General features: G+C 36.9%; 1 protein-coding gene across 8 annotated transcripts in view; it reads left to right on the top strand.

Annotated features, from left to right (window-relative positions):
• frmpd4 (FERM and PDZ domain containing 4) overlaps positions 1-19,401 on the top strand; it is a gene marked incomplete at its 5' end in the record, with an annotated part of 98,163 nt that extends 78,762 nt beyond the window's left edge. For 7 of the 8 annotated variants that reach the window (XM_084122183.1, XM_084122185.1, XM_084122184.1 and 4 more), the window contains 12 exons: positions 609-713; positions 1,049-1,156; positions 1,810-1,941; positions 2,251-2,370; positions 2,804-2,940; positions 4,137-4,263; positions 5,132-5,221; positions 6,329-6,532; positions 7,621-7,747; positions 10,586-11,563; positions 11,860-12,891; positions 16,806-19,401. In XM_084122183.1, coding sequence (XP_083978309.1) covers positions 609-713; positions 1,049-1,156; positions 1,810-1,941; positions 2,251-2,370; positions 2,804-2,940; positions 4,137-4,263; positions 5,132-5,221; positions 6,329-6,532; positions 7,621-7,747; positions 10,586-11,563; positions 11,860-12,891; positions 16,806-16,810 — 3,165 coding nt within the window. In that variant the 3' untranslated portion in view covers positions 16,811-19,401. The remainder of the gene's footprint in view (positions 1-608; positions 714-1,048; positions 1,157-1,809; positions 1,942-2,250; positions 2,371-2,803; positions 2,941-4,136; positions 4,264-5,131; positions 5,222-6,328; positions 6,533-7,620; positions 7,748-10,585; positions 11,564-11,859; positions 12,892-16,805) is intronic. The other variant, XM_084122186.1, reaches the window with a different exon arrangement.
• Positions 19,402-19,467: the final 66 nt, after the last annotated feature.

Genomic DNA, 19,467 nt, shown 5'->3' with positions numbered 1-19,467 from the left:
ATAACGTTATAGCTGGAAAAAAAAATCTTTAACATATATATCATTTCAGCTGCAATTATAGTTAACGATAATAATCCTGCTTACAGATTCCATCTATTTCTGCTCAATTCTTTCAAAAACCTTTAAAAAACAATAGGAATAAATATAATATCGGTAAAACTTACTTTTTAGTTTTACTTAATATTTAGTTTTATTTCAATTCATATTTTGTTTTATTTCAATTAATGTTTATTTTATTTCATGTAACAAAAATTATTATTTTTAGCTTGAATTTTAGTTAACGATAATAATCCTGCTGCAGATTTTTTTATATCTTATTTTGTTTAAGTTAATGTTTATTTCATTTCAAATAACGAAAATGGATTTTTTTGCTGCAGATTCCATCTAAACCAGTTTATTTCTTTCAAATGTTATTTCAGTTAATGTTTATTTTATTGCAATTTCAATTTCAAATTTTTTTTTTTTTCATTTTTAGCTGTAATTTTATTTAAGTATGATAACCCTGCTGCAGATTCCATCTAAACCAGTTCATTAGTTTCTGGCTCAGACGATAATGACTTGATTTACATTGACATTTCAGTGATTTTGTTCCTGTTATTCCCCTTCAGTCGCCCAAATCTGCCTTCATCAGTGCGGCTAAAAAGGCCAAGCTGAAATCCAATCCGGTCAAAGTGCGCTTTGCTGAAGAAGTCATTATTAACGGACAAGTACCGGTAAGTGAAAAATGACACGTTTGGCTTGGATAATGTGATATTTCTGATATTCAGGGAGAAACAGTTGAGTTCTGATTATATTCATCTTGGATTGATTGGATTGTGAGTCAGGTGATTAAAGTAAGAGGATTGGTGAGAGTGTTATTGCGCGACACACGTTACATAAATCACTGTGTTCGTTATTAACAGTGCATTACAGTATTTCTTAATTAGTGGCACAACAAGAGGTTAGTTATTAAAATGATGCAGACTCATGTTTTTGTACAGCGATGTGGTTTTTGTACAGCGATGTGATTTGATTAAAAGCACGACGGATTCCCTGTTTTCGTCGGCAGGAATCGGTGAAGGATAATTCTCTGCTCTTCATGCCGAACGTGCTGAAGGTGTATCTGGAAAACGGACAAACTAAATCCTTCAAGTTTGACTGCAACACCTCCATTAAGGTATTAAAACAGCAAAAGTGTTTGATTCACACATCACTGATGCCACATTGTAGAGGCGTCCATATAATGATTTAAGGGTTGGCAAATATACATATATATGATGGAATAGCAAGCAATATTTACACTCAAGATAAACACTACTGTTCTAAAGTTTTTATTTTAATACTTTTATTCATGTTAGATTGATCAAAAGTGACCGTAAATGCATTTATAATGTTACAAAAGATTCTATTTCAAATAAATTCTGAACTTTCTATTCATCAAAGAGTCCTGAAAAATAACGTGAAAAATATGAAAAACACTGATAACAATCAAAATTGTTTCTTAAGCATCAAAACCTCATATTAGAGTGATTTCTGAAGGATCATGTGACACTGAAGACTGGAGTAATGATGCTGAAAATTCAGCTTTGATCACAGGAATAAATTACACTTTACTATATATTCACATAGAGAACAGATGATTTACATTATAATAATATTTCACAATGTTTACTGTATTTTTGATCAAATAAACGCCGCTTTAATGAGCAGAAGAGACTCTTTCAGTATAGTATAGTACTGACCCCAAACGTTTGGCCGGTAGTGTAGGTGAACGTCACTGACACACACTAACCGCTGAGGAGGAATTACTGATGTTCTTCTGTTTGAAAGGATGTTATTCTGACTCTGCAAGAGAAGCTGTCGATTAAAAGCATCGAGCACTTCTCTCTGATGCTGGAGCACAAGATGGAAGGATCCGCAACCAAGCTGATGCTCCTTCACGAGCAGGAGATGCTGATGCAGGTCAGTTTAATATCAGTTTAATATCTCTATCAGTTTAATATCTCTATCAGGTCAGTTTAATATCACAGAGTCTCACAGCGAGAGAATACTGGAAGAGAAGAGAGTTAGATATGAGGAGTGACACAAAACCCTATAGATATATATATTAGTGCTGTCAAATTGATTAATCACGATTAACCATGTATATTATTTATAAATATAGATGATGGATGGATGGAAAGACAGACAGAGAGATAGATAGACAGATATATAGATAGATAGATAGATAGACAGATATAATAGTGAGTAACACTGATGTGTTTTTCTCAGGTCACTCAGAGACCAGGATCACACAAGATGAAATGTTTTTTCCGCATCAGTTTTCTTCCGAAAGACCCGGTGGATCTTCTCAGGAGAGACGCCGTCGCCTTCGATTATCTCTACGTTCAGGTTCAGTTCATCAGCTCATAAACTCAGAAAACAACACTTCATATCTTCAGTCATTCTGCTCCTCCAGTAAATGTGTCTCGATTTAAGAATGTTTAGATGTTTGTGCTGGAAAACGAGACAGAAACACTGAGGAAGAACATCATTTTTGTGTAGAGTATAAATGTTAAAGCAGGATCTCTATCGTTTGGTTTATGCCATTGAGTCAAGTCTCCTTCATTTATACAGCGCTTTAACAATATAGATGTTTCACAGCATCTTTACAGTGATAACAGGAGATTACAGTAACAGAGATTGTTTAGGTTTTACAGCAGATCTAGAATAAAGTTATTGTCCAGATAAAGTTAGTTTTGATTGATTCACTTCCATTGCAAAGAAGAGAAGAGTGTTTTTCCTGCTGAAGTGTGTGTGTGTGTGTGTGTGTGTGTGTGTGTAGAGCTGTAAGGACGTGGTTCAGGAACGCTTCGGCTCCGAGCTCAAGTACGACACGGCTCTTCGTCTGGCGGCTCTCCAGATGTACATCCTCACACTCAGCACCAAACAAACGCAGAAAGTGTCTCTCAAATACATCGAGTGAGTTCGACTCTCAGTTATCAACCAAACACACAGAAGCGAAACATCGTAACACTTTATTAGTTAATGCTTCTAAATCATTTATCACTCATTCATCTGCAGCTACTAATCAAAAGGTGTAATATTGTTTGACTTGAACTAAGGATGAAGAGTTGTGTTTTTATTAACTAACATTAATTATAACAAAGATTTATAAATACTGAAATGTATATTGTTCACTAATGAGACTTTATTGTAAAGTATTACCAAAATGTTTTTTACTCGCCTTCTTGGAATAAAGTTAATTTTACCAGTGGAACACAAACAGTAGAATTCCAGAAGAAATTAAATACAGAATCTTTGTGCAAAAACACTTACATTTTCGTCTCTAAACTGTATATATATATATATAACTCCAGGAGGCTGAAGTGACGCTCAGCATTAGTGACATTAATAATATCTGAATGAAGGGTGAAGATGTCAATGATTTTGTAATCATATTAAATATTCTAAATTCTCAATTCCATAATGACAAAATAGTGATGATATTAATGATAAAAGTACATGTCAATCTCAAAATGGAATGTCAAAAAAAATTTAAAATAAAAAAACTTATTATCAAAATGTACAGCAGTGTTCAAAAGTGACATCCGGCATAGTGAAAGTGACATTTTCCCCATGTATTCAAATATTATTATAGATTTTGTAGTGATATTGTGTAGTTGTGCTTGGAGTCGATTGTTTTATTAGTGATAATAACACAATGAAACATGACAAATTGTGTGAAATAATTTTTGTTCAGGCAAAGAAATTATGAATGCATGCAAAAACAAGAGAATCAACCAAATATTAATAACTAATTATGTTTGCTTTTTCCTGTGCATTTAGTCAAATAAAACCTTTTAGCTGTAGTTTGGTCAGATAAACACCTTAACCAGTTTAGTGTGTGTTCTTCCCTCATATTTAACATATTTTCCTCATATCATCATGGTTTAATTGAACTTGTAGGGTCATTATAAACACGTTTTTACGGTGTGTTTTGTTGGAGCTCGGCGGTGTGAATCACTCTGACCGCATGAACAGCAGAAGCTCAGATCTTTTGTGTTTCGCTGAGGGAAGAAACGGCTGGTTTGGATCAGCATGAGGGCGAGTAAATGATGAGATGTGAATAATGAGAAGTAGAGATGAAAGAGTTTGAACGGAGTGTGTGTCCTCAGGAAGGAATGGGGTTTGGCTCAGTTTCTGCCTCCAGCGGTTCTGTCCAGCATGAAGGAGAAGAACATCAAGAAAGCTCTCACGCACATTCTCAAAACCAACCAGAACCTGGTGCCTCCTGGGAAAAAGGTGAGCAACTTTCACAGCTCGATGTGCGTGTGGACAGGGGAAGTGAAATCGATCTTTTGAGCTGCCGTTGAGAATTCAGATTCCTCGATGCATGTAATTTAAAAAAATAGAGTAGGATTGTCATGATCCTGGAGAAATGACACGATTCTCAGTGCCAGTATCACAGAGAAAACTAATCCTGTATGCATATATCTATATATATATAGACAGATCACCATATCGGCCGATATATGTTCATTTTTAATGTTATCGTTATCGGCCCGATATATTAAAGCAGATAAATGATGCATTATTTCCTTCAGCTGAGACACTTCAGATTCACACTGTTCAACATGATGGTTTTGAATTGCTTGAAATTATTGGAATCACTTCAAAAAAGGAAAATACAGAAGCTCAAGTCTGTCATATCAGCTACATACAATTATCATGAGAACATTACATTTGTGTGTTTGGGACGTGGCTTTTAATGATGATACTTTTGTTTTTGTAATCAGGCCCTCAAAAATGATATATATATATCGGCCAATATATCGGTTATCAGCTTTCAAATATAAATAATTATCGGTATCGGCCAAAATTTTAATATCGGTGCATCCCTATTACATATATATATATATCATGCATGGTTATCAGTGAAAAAACAATCAGATATAATGTACTGTTTGATATTTTGTTGTAGTGTTTTGCTTGGTTTATTGTTCATATCTGGATCAACTGATTAAGACATTGTTCTATAGTAAGTTGAGTCTGGCTTGTAAACCTGGTAAACGTTTTCCCGAGAGATACATATTCAGAAAGAAGAACGAAGAGTGGTCTATTTATGTAATGTTCACCGTCAGTTCCCTAAATGTGTGTGTCTGTGTTGAAGCTGACGGCGTTACAGGCGAAGGTCCACTACCTGAAATACCTGAGCGATCTGCGACTGTACGGAGGACGAGTGTTCAAATCCACGCTGGTCGTAAGTGCATTCATTCACTCCACATTTCAGTGCAGATTCAGGACATTAGAAACTATACTTTCATTTATATGCAACTTGTGTTTGTTTTAGTTTTGGTTTTCTTGTAACATTTACATTTAATCATTTAGCAGACACTTTTATCCAAAGCGATTCATCTTAACTTTCTTAAATTACATTTTTTTCTTAAATTGCAAAATCTTAAATTTTAAGGGTTTTTTTTTAGAATTGTTTACTTCACCGTAATGGTGAAACTTAATAAAGGTTTTGGCACTTGCTGTGTGAACACAAATCATGGACATTATTGGAAAAGGTTTAATGACCCTGAAAAAAACTTGCAGCCAAACAACATCTCAATGAAAGCTCATTTTATGAGATATCAACTCAAATTTGGAAATCAACTTGTTTATATTTATGGATTTTATTTTCTTGCAGTTTTAGAGTTAAACATGTTTTTGAAAATATATATTTCATATAAAAATTGAAAATAGTTTTTTTTGGTGCATTTTTCATAACAAAAAAAACGTAAAATTCTGTTTGTTTTTTTTGTTTTTCACTTCAGCAATAATCTGCCAAGTGTTTTCTTTAAAAAGAGACCAAACTTCAGTCTGTGATCCAAAGCTTTCAAGATTTAAATTGTTAAGTTGTAAATACAATTTTCAGGTCTATGGTCAAAAAGTGAATAAATGGATTATAAATACAGCGTAAATATAATTTAGTACCATAAAATTCCCTAAAAATACAAAATATTAAATACAAAATACATAATAAAAAACATTATCAAACTAAAATACAGTAAAAATTCGGTCATTTGACCAACATGTGAATAAACATGTAAATCCATGGCACAAGTGTTACCTAAATATTTATTGCATAGCCCTGCATACATCACAGATGTTTTGCATCTATATACAGTATATACACTTCTCTGTATTATAACCTATCCCTAATTTAGAAAAGCACTACTGAAAATGTCCTGCGATCTGACGCTGATGTTCGTGTTTCTCTGTGATATATTTGTGAAAACACATGTATGTGACCAGGTGTAGATGGAATGGTTTTGATGAATGGGATAGCGATGTGACCAGTAAAACGCATTGGTGTAAACAGGCCCTGTGTGTGACCCGACAGCAAGGAGAGAAACACACGGAGGTGACGCTGCTCGTGGGCCCGAGGTACGGCATCAGTCACGTGATCAACACCAAGACCAATCTGGTGGCCCTGCTGGCCGACTTCAGCCACGTCAACCGCATCGAGATGTTCACCGAGGACGAGAGGAACGTGCGCGTCGAGCTCCACGTCTTGGATGTTAAGGTGCGTCGGATCAAACCGAGAGCTGCATATTTTGCAATGACATTCAGAGATTTTGTAAGTATAACACACGTTTTTGTTATAGACCTCCACGTGAATTACAATAGTTAAAAATGTTACAAACATTTTCATCATCCCTTTTATCGAATTCTAATAATGAAAACAGGAATTAATAATCCATAGTTTTCGAAATTTCATGCTTCATTTTATAAAACAAATAAGTAGTCAATATATATATATATAATATAAAATATGGTAACACAAAATGATGTTCTTCCTCAGTGTTTCTGTCTCGTTTTCCAGCACAAACATCTAAACATTCTTAAATCAAGACACATTTACTGGAGAAACAACATGACTGAAGATATTAAGTGTTGTTTTCTGAAAAAAATATAAAAATTATAAATATGTGCCATCATAAAAATAAAACAAATTTTCCCTTTGAATTAAGATTATTTTTCTGACTTCATTGGCAGATATTTGTTCTTGTTTTAAGCACAAACTCACTTACATTTTGCTTCTCAGTAAATGTATCTTGATTTAAGAATGTTTAGATATTTGTGCTGGAAAACAAAGAAGAACATACTTTTATGCAGTGATATAATAAGGTTTCATTTGATAAATATATTAGTTAACATGAACTAACAATGAACAAGCATTTATTAATCTTTTCTAATGTTAATCTCAAAATTTACTAATCAAATTTTAAGATCAGTTAATGGACTGGGATGAGCACGAACATTTTTATTAAGTAACATTAACAAAGGTTAATAAATACTGTAAAAATGTATTGCTTATTCATGTTCGTTAATGCATTAACAAACGAGTCCTTATTAAAGTGTCTTCTAAAATAAAAATGCAGTTTGTTGTTTGCTACATTGCTTTGCAAGCATGAACTAAAATCTGTATTACTTGGCGGATTATTTTGATAATATTAATAAATTATTAATAAATTAAAAGCATTTTTCTGTTTCCACTATTATTTCTGATGGTTTAGGACACCTGTAGTAAAATCTCTTAAACTGCACAGCTACCATCGCTTACTGATTTATGTACTGATTGTTTATGCAAAATATCCTTTGTTTCTGAAGCCCATCACACTTATAATGGAGTCCAGTGATGCGATGAACCTGGCGTGTTTGACGGCCGGATACTACAGACTTCTGGTCGATTCACGGAGGTCCATCTTCAACATGGCAAACAACAGTAACACTGCAGGTAAGAGCACAGAATCTACATATATAACAGTTCATTAGTCCGTCATCATTTAAGGCAGTGGTTCTCAACTTCATCAGCAAATGTACAAGTGTGACTTCAAGGTTCAAGGTTATTTATTTGTGTCATACATATTACATACATGCGATGTAATGTAGTGAAATGTTTTTTTTTTAGTTCAAACAAACAGAACCAACAAAGAATTATTGACATACACATACATAATGAAAAATAGAATATAGTAGGAAAAAATTGTGAATGTAGAAAAGAAGCAGAAAAAGTAAAAAATGATGTATACATGATATTAAAAAAAAACAAACTTAATTTGAAATCGAGATAGCAGACTTTTTTTTCCACCTCATAACTGATGTAAAACTGCAACTGATCTACAAAATCAATCATGATTAATACATTATCAAAACCTCCAGTTTCTTTTAATAAGATCCTTTCAAAACAAGCAGCTTTGTCATAATTACATCAGAAATACTTGACTAAACATCAAATATCACTGCAAAAAATAATGTTCTTCTTGTTTTCCATCACAAGTATCTAAACATTCTTGAATCTTAAATTCTTAAATCGTTTGTGCTTAAAACAAGGACAAATGTTTGCCAGTGGAGTCAGAAAAATAAACTTAATTCAAAAAGAAAACAAGATTATTTTTCTGACTGCATTGGCAGATCGTTCTCGTTTTAAGCATTTGAAACTTGTAGTTGCAAAGTTATTTGAAGTAGAATGTTTAACCCTCTGGGGTATAAGGTGTTTTTAGGGCCCTTGGGATGTTCTGACATGCCCTGACATTTGTGCTTTTTTCAGTTATTTATAAACATGATAATGGCAAAGGTGTAAATTCAATCTATATAGCACAAACAGGGCTACCATAATATGTAAGCATCATGTATGTAGATGTTTGTATTTTTAAGAGAATAATGTTTATGCGTGGTTATAAAAAAAAAAAAAAATGAAAGTTGCTGAAATAAGACCACAAAACTCATACTAAATATGTGTCCACAAGACTTTTGACTAATGGATGTTGTCTCTTCGAGTTCTGGCTTCAAAATTATGTGAAAATAGTCTTGCTTTATCGTTCACGTAAAACAATACATTGATTTAAATTGTGTAAGACAGGTTTTGCTTGGAAAGCCAATATGCGAGGGGGGCGTGAACGAGGAGTGGTTTACACCTGAGAATACAATGTCCCACCCGCTCACATCTATCTTCTAAATATCTTTTGCTATTTTATTAAAAAGGTTACAATTACAACAATAATTACAATTTCAACAATATTTCAAGTGTACTCTTTCTTTGTAAAAAAATGATTATAGGCCTACATTTTATTATGTATTCATTAGTTTAAATATAGCCAACATTGGAACAGCTAACATCTTAGTTGATGACTTTATTTTTGACAAAAATAGTATTTTATATATATATATATATATATATATATACATACATACATACATATATATGTACATGTGTATATATATATATATATATATATATATATATATATATATATATATATAAAACATATGAGCAGAAATTGCTAAACAAAAGCTTATTTGATGTGGCAGTATATTCTACAGTAAAAACTGTACCCAAATCTAGTCAACAAAATGTTGTCTTTCATATTTCGCCTGACTGTAACGTTGTTTTTATGAAATATTAGGGCATATAAATGTTAATTTGCAATGTTAAATGTTAGTTTAATACGTTGCTTATACAAATAGCCTACATTTTATTTCAACATATTTCAGTCGATTTTTACTCATCTCAGTATAGCAATACAGTCTGCTAAAAGCAGATCATTCATTCACACACAGAAACGCGAGTGTGCGAGCTGTGGTAAACAGCGCATCTCTGCCGTTCATTCATTCACACACAGAAACGCGATTCACTTGAGAAGGAAAAAAAACTTACTACAGTATTCCTCAGCTCAGTCGGATCCTTGCTCCTCGAAATACCCGCACTTCTGAGGTACATTTTCCATTATTATTATTCCTCACAGCGCTGCGAGACGATATAAACAAGTAGGCTACAATGATCTGATTAAACTTGTGTTTTCTCAAGCTGATATGGGGGCGTTCACAGGTTTGCGTGGAGTGCCTCAGTTATTTGCGTTTGAATAGCGCGCGCTCTCCGTGGGCGGAGTCACATTAAAAATAATTAGATAAGATGAGAACGACTGACATCTCGCTCTTTTCTTACAGATTACATGAACTGAGAATATTTGTTTTTTATATAAATTACTTCATTTAAAAGAAGAGAATTCAAGCTTCATGCCTGTGTGTCTGTATGCCTGTTTGACTGAGTATTCGCTGAGTTATGGTTCATTTTCGAACGCGTTTCAGAATGGACTTCACTGACAGAGAGAAGGCAGAACTCGCTTCGTGTTTATTTTTCTTTATTTGGCAAAAAGCAAAACACTTTGTTTTTATTGTGAGTATACACAAAAATAATACACACTTAACAGAATCGATTGATGTATGAAACGTGTTTGTAATATCAAAGTCAACAGAGCAAAATGAATCTCTTTTGAACTGCTAAAAAAAAAAGCGAGCTGGTATCGCCGGCGATACCGCCGACCCCAGGGGGTTAAAGTGGATCATCGAAATATAGTGTTACCAAATGTTTAGATATTTATACTGGAAAACAAGACAAAAGTACTGAGGAAGAACATCATTTTTGCAGTGATAATGGGAGACTTTGGCATAATATTGGACAATAGGGGTCCTTTTTCAGTCAAAAAGGTTGAGAGCCACTGATTTAAGGTGCTTAAATCTGATACTTCACCAAAAGGTTGACACTGGCATCTTCTTTTTTGTTTGTTTGTCTAAGGACATGACTCAAGGATCAAGCACAACTACCAGGCAATCGACTGGAATTACGTTCCCTGTGGTGGATGCGATGACCCCCACGCCGAATACCCCGTCTGTGGGCGAAGAGAGTGTGACACTGCCCCCAACGTCTCTGAAATCCACCAGTCGCATCGCATGCACATGGAGGAGAAAGCGGAGCGGGCGAGCCGAGGAAGCCACGTGCATCCACAGCCCTACTTCAGCATCCCAAAAGGCAAACCTCAAGAGTCGCCCAGAAGCGCCAAGGTGTCCTTCATATTTGGCGAGCCGCCGCTGGACTGCGTGAACCCGCAGAACTTGGGATACCAAAGACTGATGGAGGACATCCCAGAAGTGCTGGAGGAACACCGGTACATGTACGCGCAGCAGAAAGACTACAAGCCTCTGGAGGCGTCGATGGAGGTCGACGGCTTCCAGTACGGTTCCCACATGGTCTACGGAGACGCCAAGATCTTCGGCACAACGGAAGGCATCGAGGAGCCTTTGCTGCACGATATCTGCTACGCCGAGACTACGGATGACGCCGAAGACGACGACGACATTAGTTGCGAGGAGGACATGATGATGATGATGATGATGGGGGAGATGAAGGACAAAGCTCACTCTCTCCTGTCGCTCTCGGAGTCGAGCGACGACATCATTGACCTCACTTCACTTCCTCCGCCTCCCGAAGGAGGCGATGAGGAGGACAACGACGACCTGCTGCAGTCGCTGAACTTGGCGATAGCCGCTCCGCCGCCCGGTTTCAGGGATAGCTCGGATGAAGACGACCACCAAGACCGTAAAAGCATGGCTTTGCTAAAAAATGACATCCCCGTGTCGCTGATCGACTCGGTGCCAACGGTGGCTGGCGGGAGCGGGGAAGTGTTCAATGACGCTGTGGTCACCACACTACAAGCACTCGAGGCCTTGGCCGCCTCTGAGGAACAGTCTCACCCACAATCGGACAATAGTTCAGGTTCTTACACTATTGTAACGTTTATTCATTGACGTTGTAGGACCTTTCAGCCATTCTTTTATTTTGGTTTTGTTTTTTCTCCATTGTCTTCGATGCAAGCCCCATGTATTGTGTGCATTTGTTTTGTTTGCTATGTACATGTGATCTCATTATAATTTGTGGTTCATTTTTGTTCATGTATTTCATTATTTATGCTGCATTTCATAGCCTTCAACATTTTGTACAAATAAACTATTTTAAAGTATACAGTACGTGTGGTGTGATGGCTAAAATGTTTGTCTCTTTGTGACACACAGGTGTAGAAATATCTCGGTCCTTTAGCCCCGAGTCCTCTTCTGATTCTGGGAATGAGACAAATTCCTCCGAAATGACGGAGAGCTCAGAGCTGGCCGCGGCTCAGAAACTCTCCGAAAACTCTCTGAAAATGTTTGTAGCCACTGCGGAAGGCTACCAAACTCTAGCCGAAGAGGAGACCGAGTTTCGATTGGCGCCGTGTGGCGTCCGATCGTCTCTAGATGATCCCCAGTCCTCCGCGGTCGCCAATCTCCGCTCGGATCACTTCGAGATGGAACCGGAAACGATGGAAACCAAGTCGTTGACGGACTACTTCAACAAAATGCACAGGGATGTGATGATGGGAATGCCGAAGATTGAGGAGCAAGATGGTGGGGGGAAACCGAGCGCTGATGCAGAAGCCCGTCAGATGAACATCGCAGAATCCGAAGATCTTGTCGGGATGTACAACAACTTCAATGGACGAGATTCCCAGCGTTCAAGTCCCTTTGACAGGGATAGGATGGCTTATGCATTTCACGAAAGCAATCAAAGATTGCATATGCTTCTGAATAATAAATCCGAAGAGCACATTTACTCCGAAGTGGCTGGCGATAGCGGTCCATTGCACGCAGACAGGGTAACGCAGAAAGCCACTTTGGAAGACTCAACAGACTTGAACACAAGTTCCCCCGCCAAAGAACAATATCGATCCCGGAACGAACCCCAACAGAGCAAGCCGGCTTCATCCGAACAAGAAGTGACACGGTTGTACGAGTACCACTTGTCCAAAAGAATGTCGTCTTTACAGAGCGAGGGGACTCATTCCCTGCAGAGTTCCCAGTGTTCGTCCATCGATGCCGGATGCAGTACGGGAAGCAGTACGCCGATGGACTCTCCTCTCTGCACGGTAGACAGCGTCCATCTGCACGGCGAGTCCTCTCTGAAAGGTCAGAACGTAGATGGAACGTTTTTGCGGAAACACCACGGACAAGCTGGCTCTGAGTCGGGCCGAGAGGGATGCCAAAGGTTGCCCAAGATCAGAGAAACTACAGGTACTTGCATTTACACTCAGATTTATGCGTTTGGCAGAAGCGAGTTACGTTTCGTTCAAGGTACACATTTATCATTTCTTGCTTTTCCTGGGAATCGAACCCATGACTCTTGGTGTTGCTAGCGCCGTGCTTGTTTGTGGCTAACAAGTTAAATGTGACATTTAACTAACCTAATGACAAAATTATCTTTCTGTTCAACTATGTAGAAACTGCAACCATGCAGAATTGCATTGTTGGTCAGCGACTGAATCATGAGTTCTTAACTTATATTTAATAATAATGCGACGGATCACAATCCTCACGGTTCGGATCATTTACGTTTTTTGAGTCACGGATCGGATCATTTTTCGGATCAGCAAAAAAAAAAAAAAACGATACCAGAGCAAAAACTGCTAGCCTAACTAATAAAGTTCAAACATTATAAAAGACAAACAGTAGGATTCAGGTACATAAGTGAAATAATTAGGCCTAAATGTAAAACAACACTATTGTGTTCACTGTTGAAATTAAAGAAGGATCAATTTACATATGTTTTATTAACATTAATGACTCAGCAGGAATATTAGGCTGCTGTCACTTTAAGACCGAACTTACACAGACCGAATATACTGACACACATTCGGTTTCCTTCTCAACTGTTAAACCGAGAGAATAGGGTTTTTTCAGAATAGTACTTTTTGTAGCCCTCATCTTGATTTAAACTGAAGCTAACCTGATTAGATTAATTTTCCCACATAGTGTTGGGGAAACGTCCTTTAATCTGTAGCTCCTCAAGCTGTAAGCTACTCGTACATTGCCTATAAAAAGCATCACTTTTTATATTATTTTTTAGATCAAACAAACTATTATTTTATATTATATGTGAATTTTTTTCACATTTCTTTTTTTCTAAAACATGGAATCACATGGATTTATTTGATCAACTGAAAAATATTAATTCATGTCAAAATGAAACCTGATTTCAATTAAAAAAAAAAAAAATAATAATATTAATTAAACTTTCATTTGCATAAGTATTCACCCCCACCCCACTTTGGCAGCTGTTACAGCCTTAAGTCTGTGTGATGCTGTAGTTCATTAAGATCATGCAACAATAAGGTCTGGATTCTTGAATACTCCAGTTGTTGTTTTCAAGTCATTGCTGTGTACTAATTTAAGCTTTGGGTCATCGTCTTGCAGGAAAACAAATTTTCTCTAGGTTCACCTTGCTGACATTAAGTATTGCTCCATGATTTCCCTGTATATTGCTGCATTCATTTGATCCTCTACTTTCATAAGGCTTTCAGAGAGGATCCACACAGCATGATTCACAGTAGAGATGGTGTATTTCTGATGATGTGCTGTATTTGGCAAACATTGTTTTTATTATGATAGTTTAGTCTTCTGACTAGGAGTGTGTGATTATCGTCTACTATAATATCGTGATTGTTGTGTTAACGATGTGTGATCTGACATTATCGAGTATGTCCCTCACTTTAAAAAAACAAACCTAGGGGCCCTATTTTTACGATCTAAGCTCATGGTCTAAAGCGCAGGACGCAAGTTCACTTAGTGCGTGTCCGAATCCACTTTTGCTAGTTTAATGACGGGATAAATGGTCTGAAAGGGTTGTCCCTATTCTCTTAATGAGTAATGGGTGTGTTTTGGGATTTACGTGTGTTAAACCAATCAGAGTCTCGTCTCCCATTCCCTTTAAATGCCAGCTGCGCTCGCCCATGGAGGATTCGCTGTTTACATGACGGAATCTGATAGTGGAAAGACCGAACGCGTCTCCAGAGCGCAGACGGATCTGCTCGTGCGCGAGGTCAAAATGCGCTAGAACATCTACGGGACAAGCCGGATTCACCATATCTTTATGGACACAATAATAATCTTTTACATTGTAATCCTTTTAATTTAAATATTTGGCATGTTTGTGTGTTGCTGTGCGTCCCTGTGTGTGTAATAAGCAGAGTGTGTGTAATAAGCAGAGTGTGTTTTTGCCCCCTTATTAAACAAAACAAATATTGCGCCATTGACTTTAGAGCAGGTTTCAGTTGGTCAGTGTCTCAGTCTATTTGTGTTCCTCAAAATAGCAACGCTCAACAATGCGCCAGAACACACACTCGTTCTCAGACCAGCGGCCCATGGACACAAATGCATTTGCTATTTAAACAGCACGGCGCAGGACGTGAAAATGAAAACTGCGTCGGGCTGAAACTAGCAAAACACACTTGCGTCGCGTTTGCCGCTGCATTGCGCCGGGTGTAAGATAGGGCCCTAGAGCGCACACGCATACACTGCGTGATGTAGTAGGTCAGACTAGTGCACTTGTGCATTTAGAGCGCACACTTTCACTGCGTGATTTACTCTATTAAAATGCATTTATAATGCCCTCAATTTTCCAAATAAGGGGGCAAAAATACCTCTGTATGTCTTTTATATTTATATCATTTAATATAGTTAATCAATATCATACGTAGTGTCGTTTTTTTACTCCAAATATCAACATGATTACAAATGTGATATTGATTTACAACAGCAGTTCAATAAACAAAGAAGTTAATATTAAGTGACTTACATTTTAAACACGATAGTGCCTGTTTTTGCTCTATTTCGCCAATGAAAATGGTTTCAAACAAAGCCACAGGACTGTTTTGCGTCTCTGAGCGACACACGGCGGTGTTTCGTTACTGATTGAACGAATCGGTTAAATGAATGATTCAATGACTCACTCATTAACAGTCACTTGCTGCCACCTACTGGCAGTTTTAATTTCACATTTAAAGTCTCTTTTCATTTTTAAAATAATTATGAATATCAGCATTTAACGTTTTATGTTTAAAACCAAAAAATGTCCACGATATCCCTCTGAGCTTCATTAAACAGTCTGTGTAAATGCATCTAAATGCCACTTCAGATTCAGCTTCCGTGTTTCCTCTGCACTGCAAAGATGAATTTGGTTTAAACTGATTTAATTTTTTGGTAACATCCCTATTGTGTCTTATTATTCTAACTGTATTTTATTAAATGTAAGAATTTGACACTAAAGATGATGCATAAATTTAATTAGGTTTTAAAAAATGGGTTTGAAATTGCCCATTAAAGATAAAAAATCAATTTAAACTTACCCAGAAAATATGGAGATATACTTTTTATGTCAAAATCGCACACCGCTACTTCTGGCAAACTGTGATCGAAATATTGCAGTATTTCAGCTTCTCTTCATCAGCCGTTGTCATCGCCTCCGTTGAGGACGTCCTGCTTTCGGTGCATTTACTGCTGTGTCATATTTTTCTATTTCTTAATCATTGATTTAACTGCTACTCCAAGGGAAGCTCAATGACATGGAAATCCTCCCCTGCCTAGCGCTTTTCAATTACTGTTTGGTGGCGCTGCTTGACGGTTCTTTTCCACTTCCAAAGCGCTGCTGACACACTCATGCTACAATCAATTTGAAAGTCCTTGACTACACAAAAGCAATTTGACTAGTTACGTGACTTGCAACCATAACACTTTTTGGATTTTGGAGTGTCATATTAAAGGAGGTGAATTCTCATGACAGATGTATTAAATTGATATTTGATATTTATTTAAAGGTGAAAATATTCACGCTTTGGAGTCAATGTTGAGCTGCAATTATGCTAAAACAGTCAGATTGGAATTCTATACTGTATATTCTATATTCTAATGTGGAAATGACACGCTTACTTAACCTTCACCTGCTATTTTGCATATTTTAAATCTTAGGACTTAATTAGAATTTCCTGATTTGGAACATTAAGCCTCGCGTCGACCGTTTCTCCAGTGTCGCTCGCAGGCTTATCACGGACGTCATTACCGTATCATGCTGAATCAGGATATAAGCAGGAGATTCAGAAGCATGAAATTACGAGACAATACTAATTCATCCCTCTCTTTTTTCTCCTCCCCAGTCTAGCATGCTGCAGATGGAGATAAAGCGAAGAATCGTCTTCTACTCTCACGATACGTCCACATTCATCCACAGCACAGTTTCCCATGTGCCAAGCCAGAGGTGATCGCAGGTCTTGAACGCTTCCCTGTTTGTTCTTGCACTCGGCCTCACACGACTCGCTCTGGTTGCCTCAGGGAGGCAGAAAGGGAATCTTAACAAGACAACTATTGGCTCAGGGAGCATTGACACTTTTTATGGAAACTGCAACAGGTATATAGATGGTCATAATCATCCAGTCAACCCTGGACGGAGATGATTACAACCCTGCCGTTCTTAAAGTCAACATGAAACTCATTTTACTTCCATAACGTGATATTTTGTTGCATTGTTATTGGATTGCGAAGACTGGGCATAGATGAAGTCTGGTGGTTGGAGGGAATGAGCTGAAAAAGAAAAGGGATTTATTGTTAGCGCTGCAGTGATGCCATATTTTTGTAAGTTTGCATCACCCTGGTTCCCTGGACAAAAAGAAACCTTTTCCATTGGCTTTTGGATTACTGCAGACCAAAAAAGCTTATGATTCTCACACGTTTTGTTCATCATGATAATCTTCATAAACTAACACAACTTTTGAAGCCTAAATACAACCGGCACAAGAGCTAAACGTAGGCTATAAACGAACTACACCGCCGTCGCATGACTTTATTAACCTTCAACGGCTATTTCAGACTTTTCCCTGAAAGTTCGAGTTAGAATAGGTTGCAAGAGCGCGATTATAAACTCTGAAAGCAACTAGTGAGTAGACTAGTTTCAAGGCAAGTAAAAGCTTTAAAAAATCACAAGAGAGTGTTACTGATGTCATTTAATATACTTAATCAGTATCACAAATAGTGTCTTTTTTTTCTCCAAATATCAGCATGATTACAAATGTGATACAACAGTTCTACAACAGTTCAATAAACGAAAAGTTAATATTAAGTGACATACATTTTAAACACGATAGTGCCTGTTTTTGCTCTATTTCGCCAATGAAAATGGTTCCAAACAAAGCCACAGGACAGTTTTGCGTCTCTGAGCGACACACGGCGGTGTTTCGTTACTGATTGAACGAATCGGTTGAATGAATGATTCAATGACTCACTCATTAAGAGTCAAATGCATTTCTGAATGAATCAGCCGTTTGTTTGAACAAATCGGTTAAATTAATGATTCAATGACTCACTCATTAACGGTCACTTGCTGCCACCTACTGGCAGTTTTAATTTCACATTTAAAATATCTTTTTCATTTTTAAAAACATCAAAGCAATGTCCACGACGTCCCTCTGAGCTGCATTAAACAGTCCCTATTTCAGACATTTCCCTGAAAGTTCGAGTTAGAATAGTTTTCAAGAGCGCGATTATAAACTGTGAAAGCGACTAGTGAGTAGATGAGATTCAAGGCAAGTAAAAGCTTTTTTAAAAATCACAAGAGGGTATTACTGATGGAGCCTATTTCATGTCATAGAGTAAAATATGAAAATATTTTATTTCAGCCTTTTAATCACTGACTTTAGGACGGAAAGGCTAAAATGCAACTCGTTTCTGGGTTTATCCTACAAAAACACGTCATCCCTGCAGCAGATGTGCACTGAGAAAGTAAATAGGGTAAATTTTGATTTCTTGTTGACTTTAATCTTCTGAAGTGTAAGTGAATGGCGTTACTGAAGTCAGCACAGAAACTACTTTGCCACAAGAAAACCTTTCCATTTCTATCGAGCATTGGAACAAGGCAAGTCCATCTCCTTATTCTTTTGGATGACTCTTGCACTGCTCACTTAATACGTCTATTTTAGCCACATTTGTGTGCAAATTCTCAAGACTGCATGTGCAGAGTTTAAGCTCTGATTTTGATTTTTTTTAAGCTGCAAAAGGACATTTCAAAGTGCTAGTTGGAGCTGAAGCGAGTCACTTTATATTCGAGGCTTTGGGAAGTTATTTTGCTGACCAAAGCAAAACTACATTTGCTGTTTTAGCAATGGCCAAATGTCAAGAATCACTGCTCTTCATTTAGCCATAGTAAAGCCATATGATATCACATACATTTGTCATCAAGATTATCTGGCCATTGCAATCCACTGTGATAACAGTGCTTGTGTATATTTTGTGTAATATGTAAAATGAAAAGGAAGTATTCTACAATACATAGAATTTTTAAACGACGATATATATATATATATATATAATATACACCACACCACCTGATAGATGCATCCTCTTTTGTTCCATGTGTTTATTTCAGTCGTCATAACTTTCAAAAATAAGACATTTTTGCCACTATAAATACTGTAATTATGTTCGCAACTTGCACTGTTTAATTTGCTGTTTGGCTAATGCACACATTTACTGAAATAATTTAAGGTCAACATGAAGCGTCATTTTAACAGAAATTTGTAGGACCGTCAGGAATTGGTTGGATCATAAATCGTAATATTTATTCGGAATAATGTGCACGGATGAATCGTTCACAATAAGACCGGGAAAGTAAATAAGGTCCATTTTGAATTCATGTTGACTTTAAATGATAAACGTAATGTATTTTATTTGAATCATCTTCATTAAATATTTCAGCTTGGACTCTGATCTCGTGCTGTCTTTCTTTGTCTAGTGAGTCAGATATTTCCTGTCGTTCACCAGTAATTC

This window comes from Abramis brama, assembly GCF_963993115.1.
Source record: "Abramis brama genome assembly, chromosome: 8".
Lineage (NCBI taxonomy): Eukaryota > Metazoa > Chordata > Actinopteri > Cypriniformes > Leuciscidae > Abramis > Abramis brama.
This window is presented reverse-complemented; position numbering and strand designations above follow the sequence as displayed.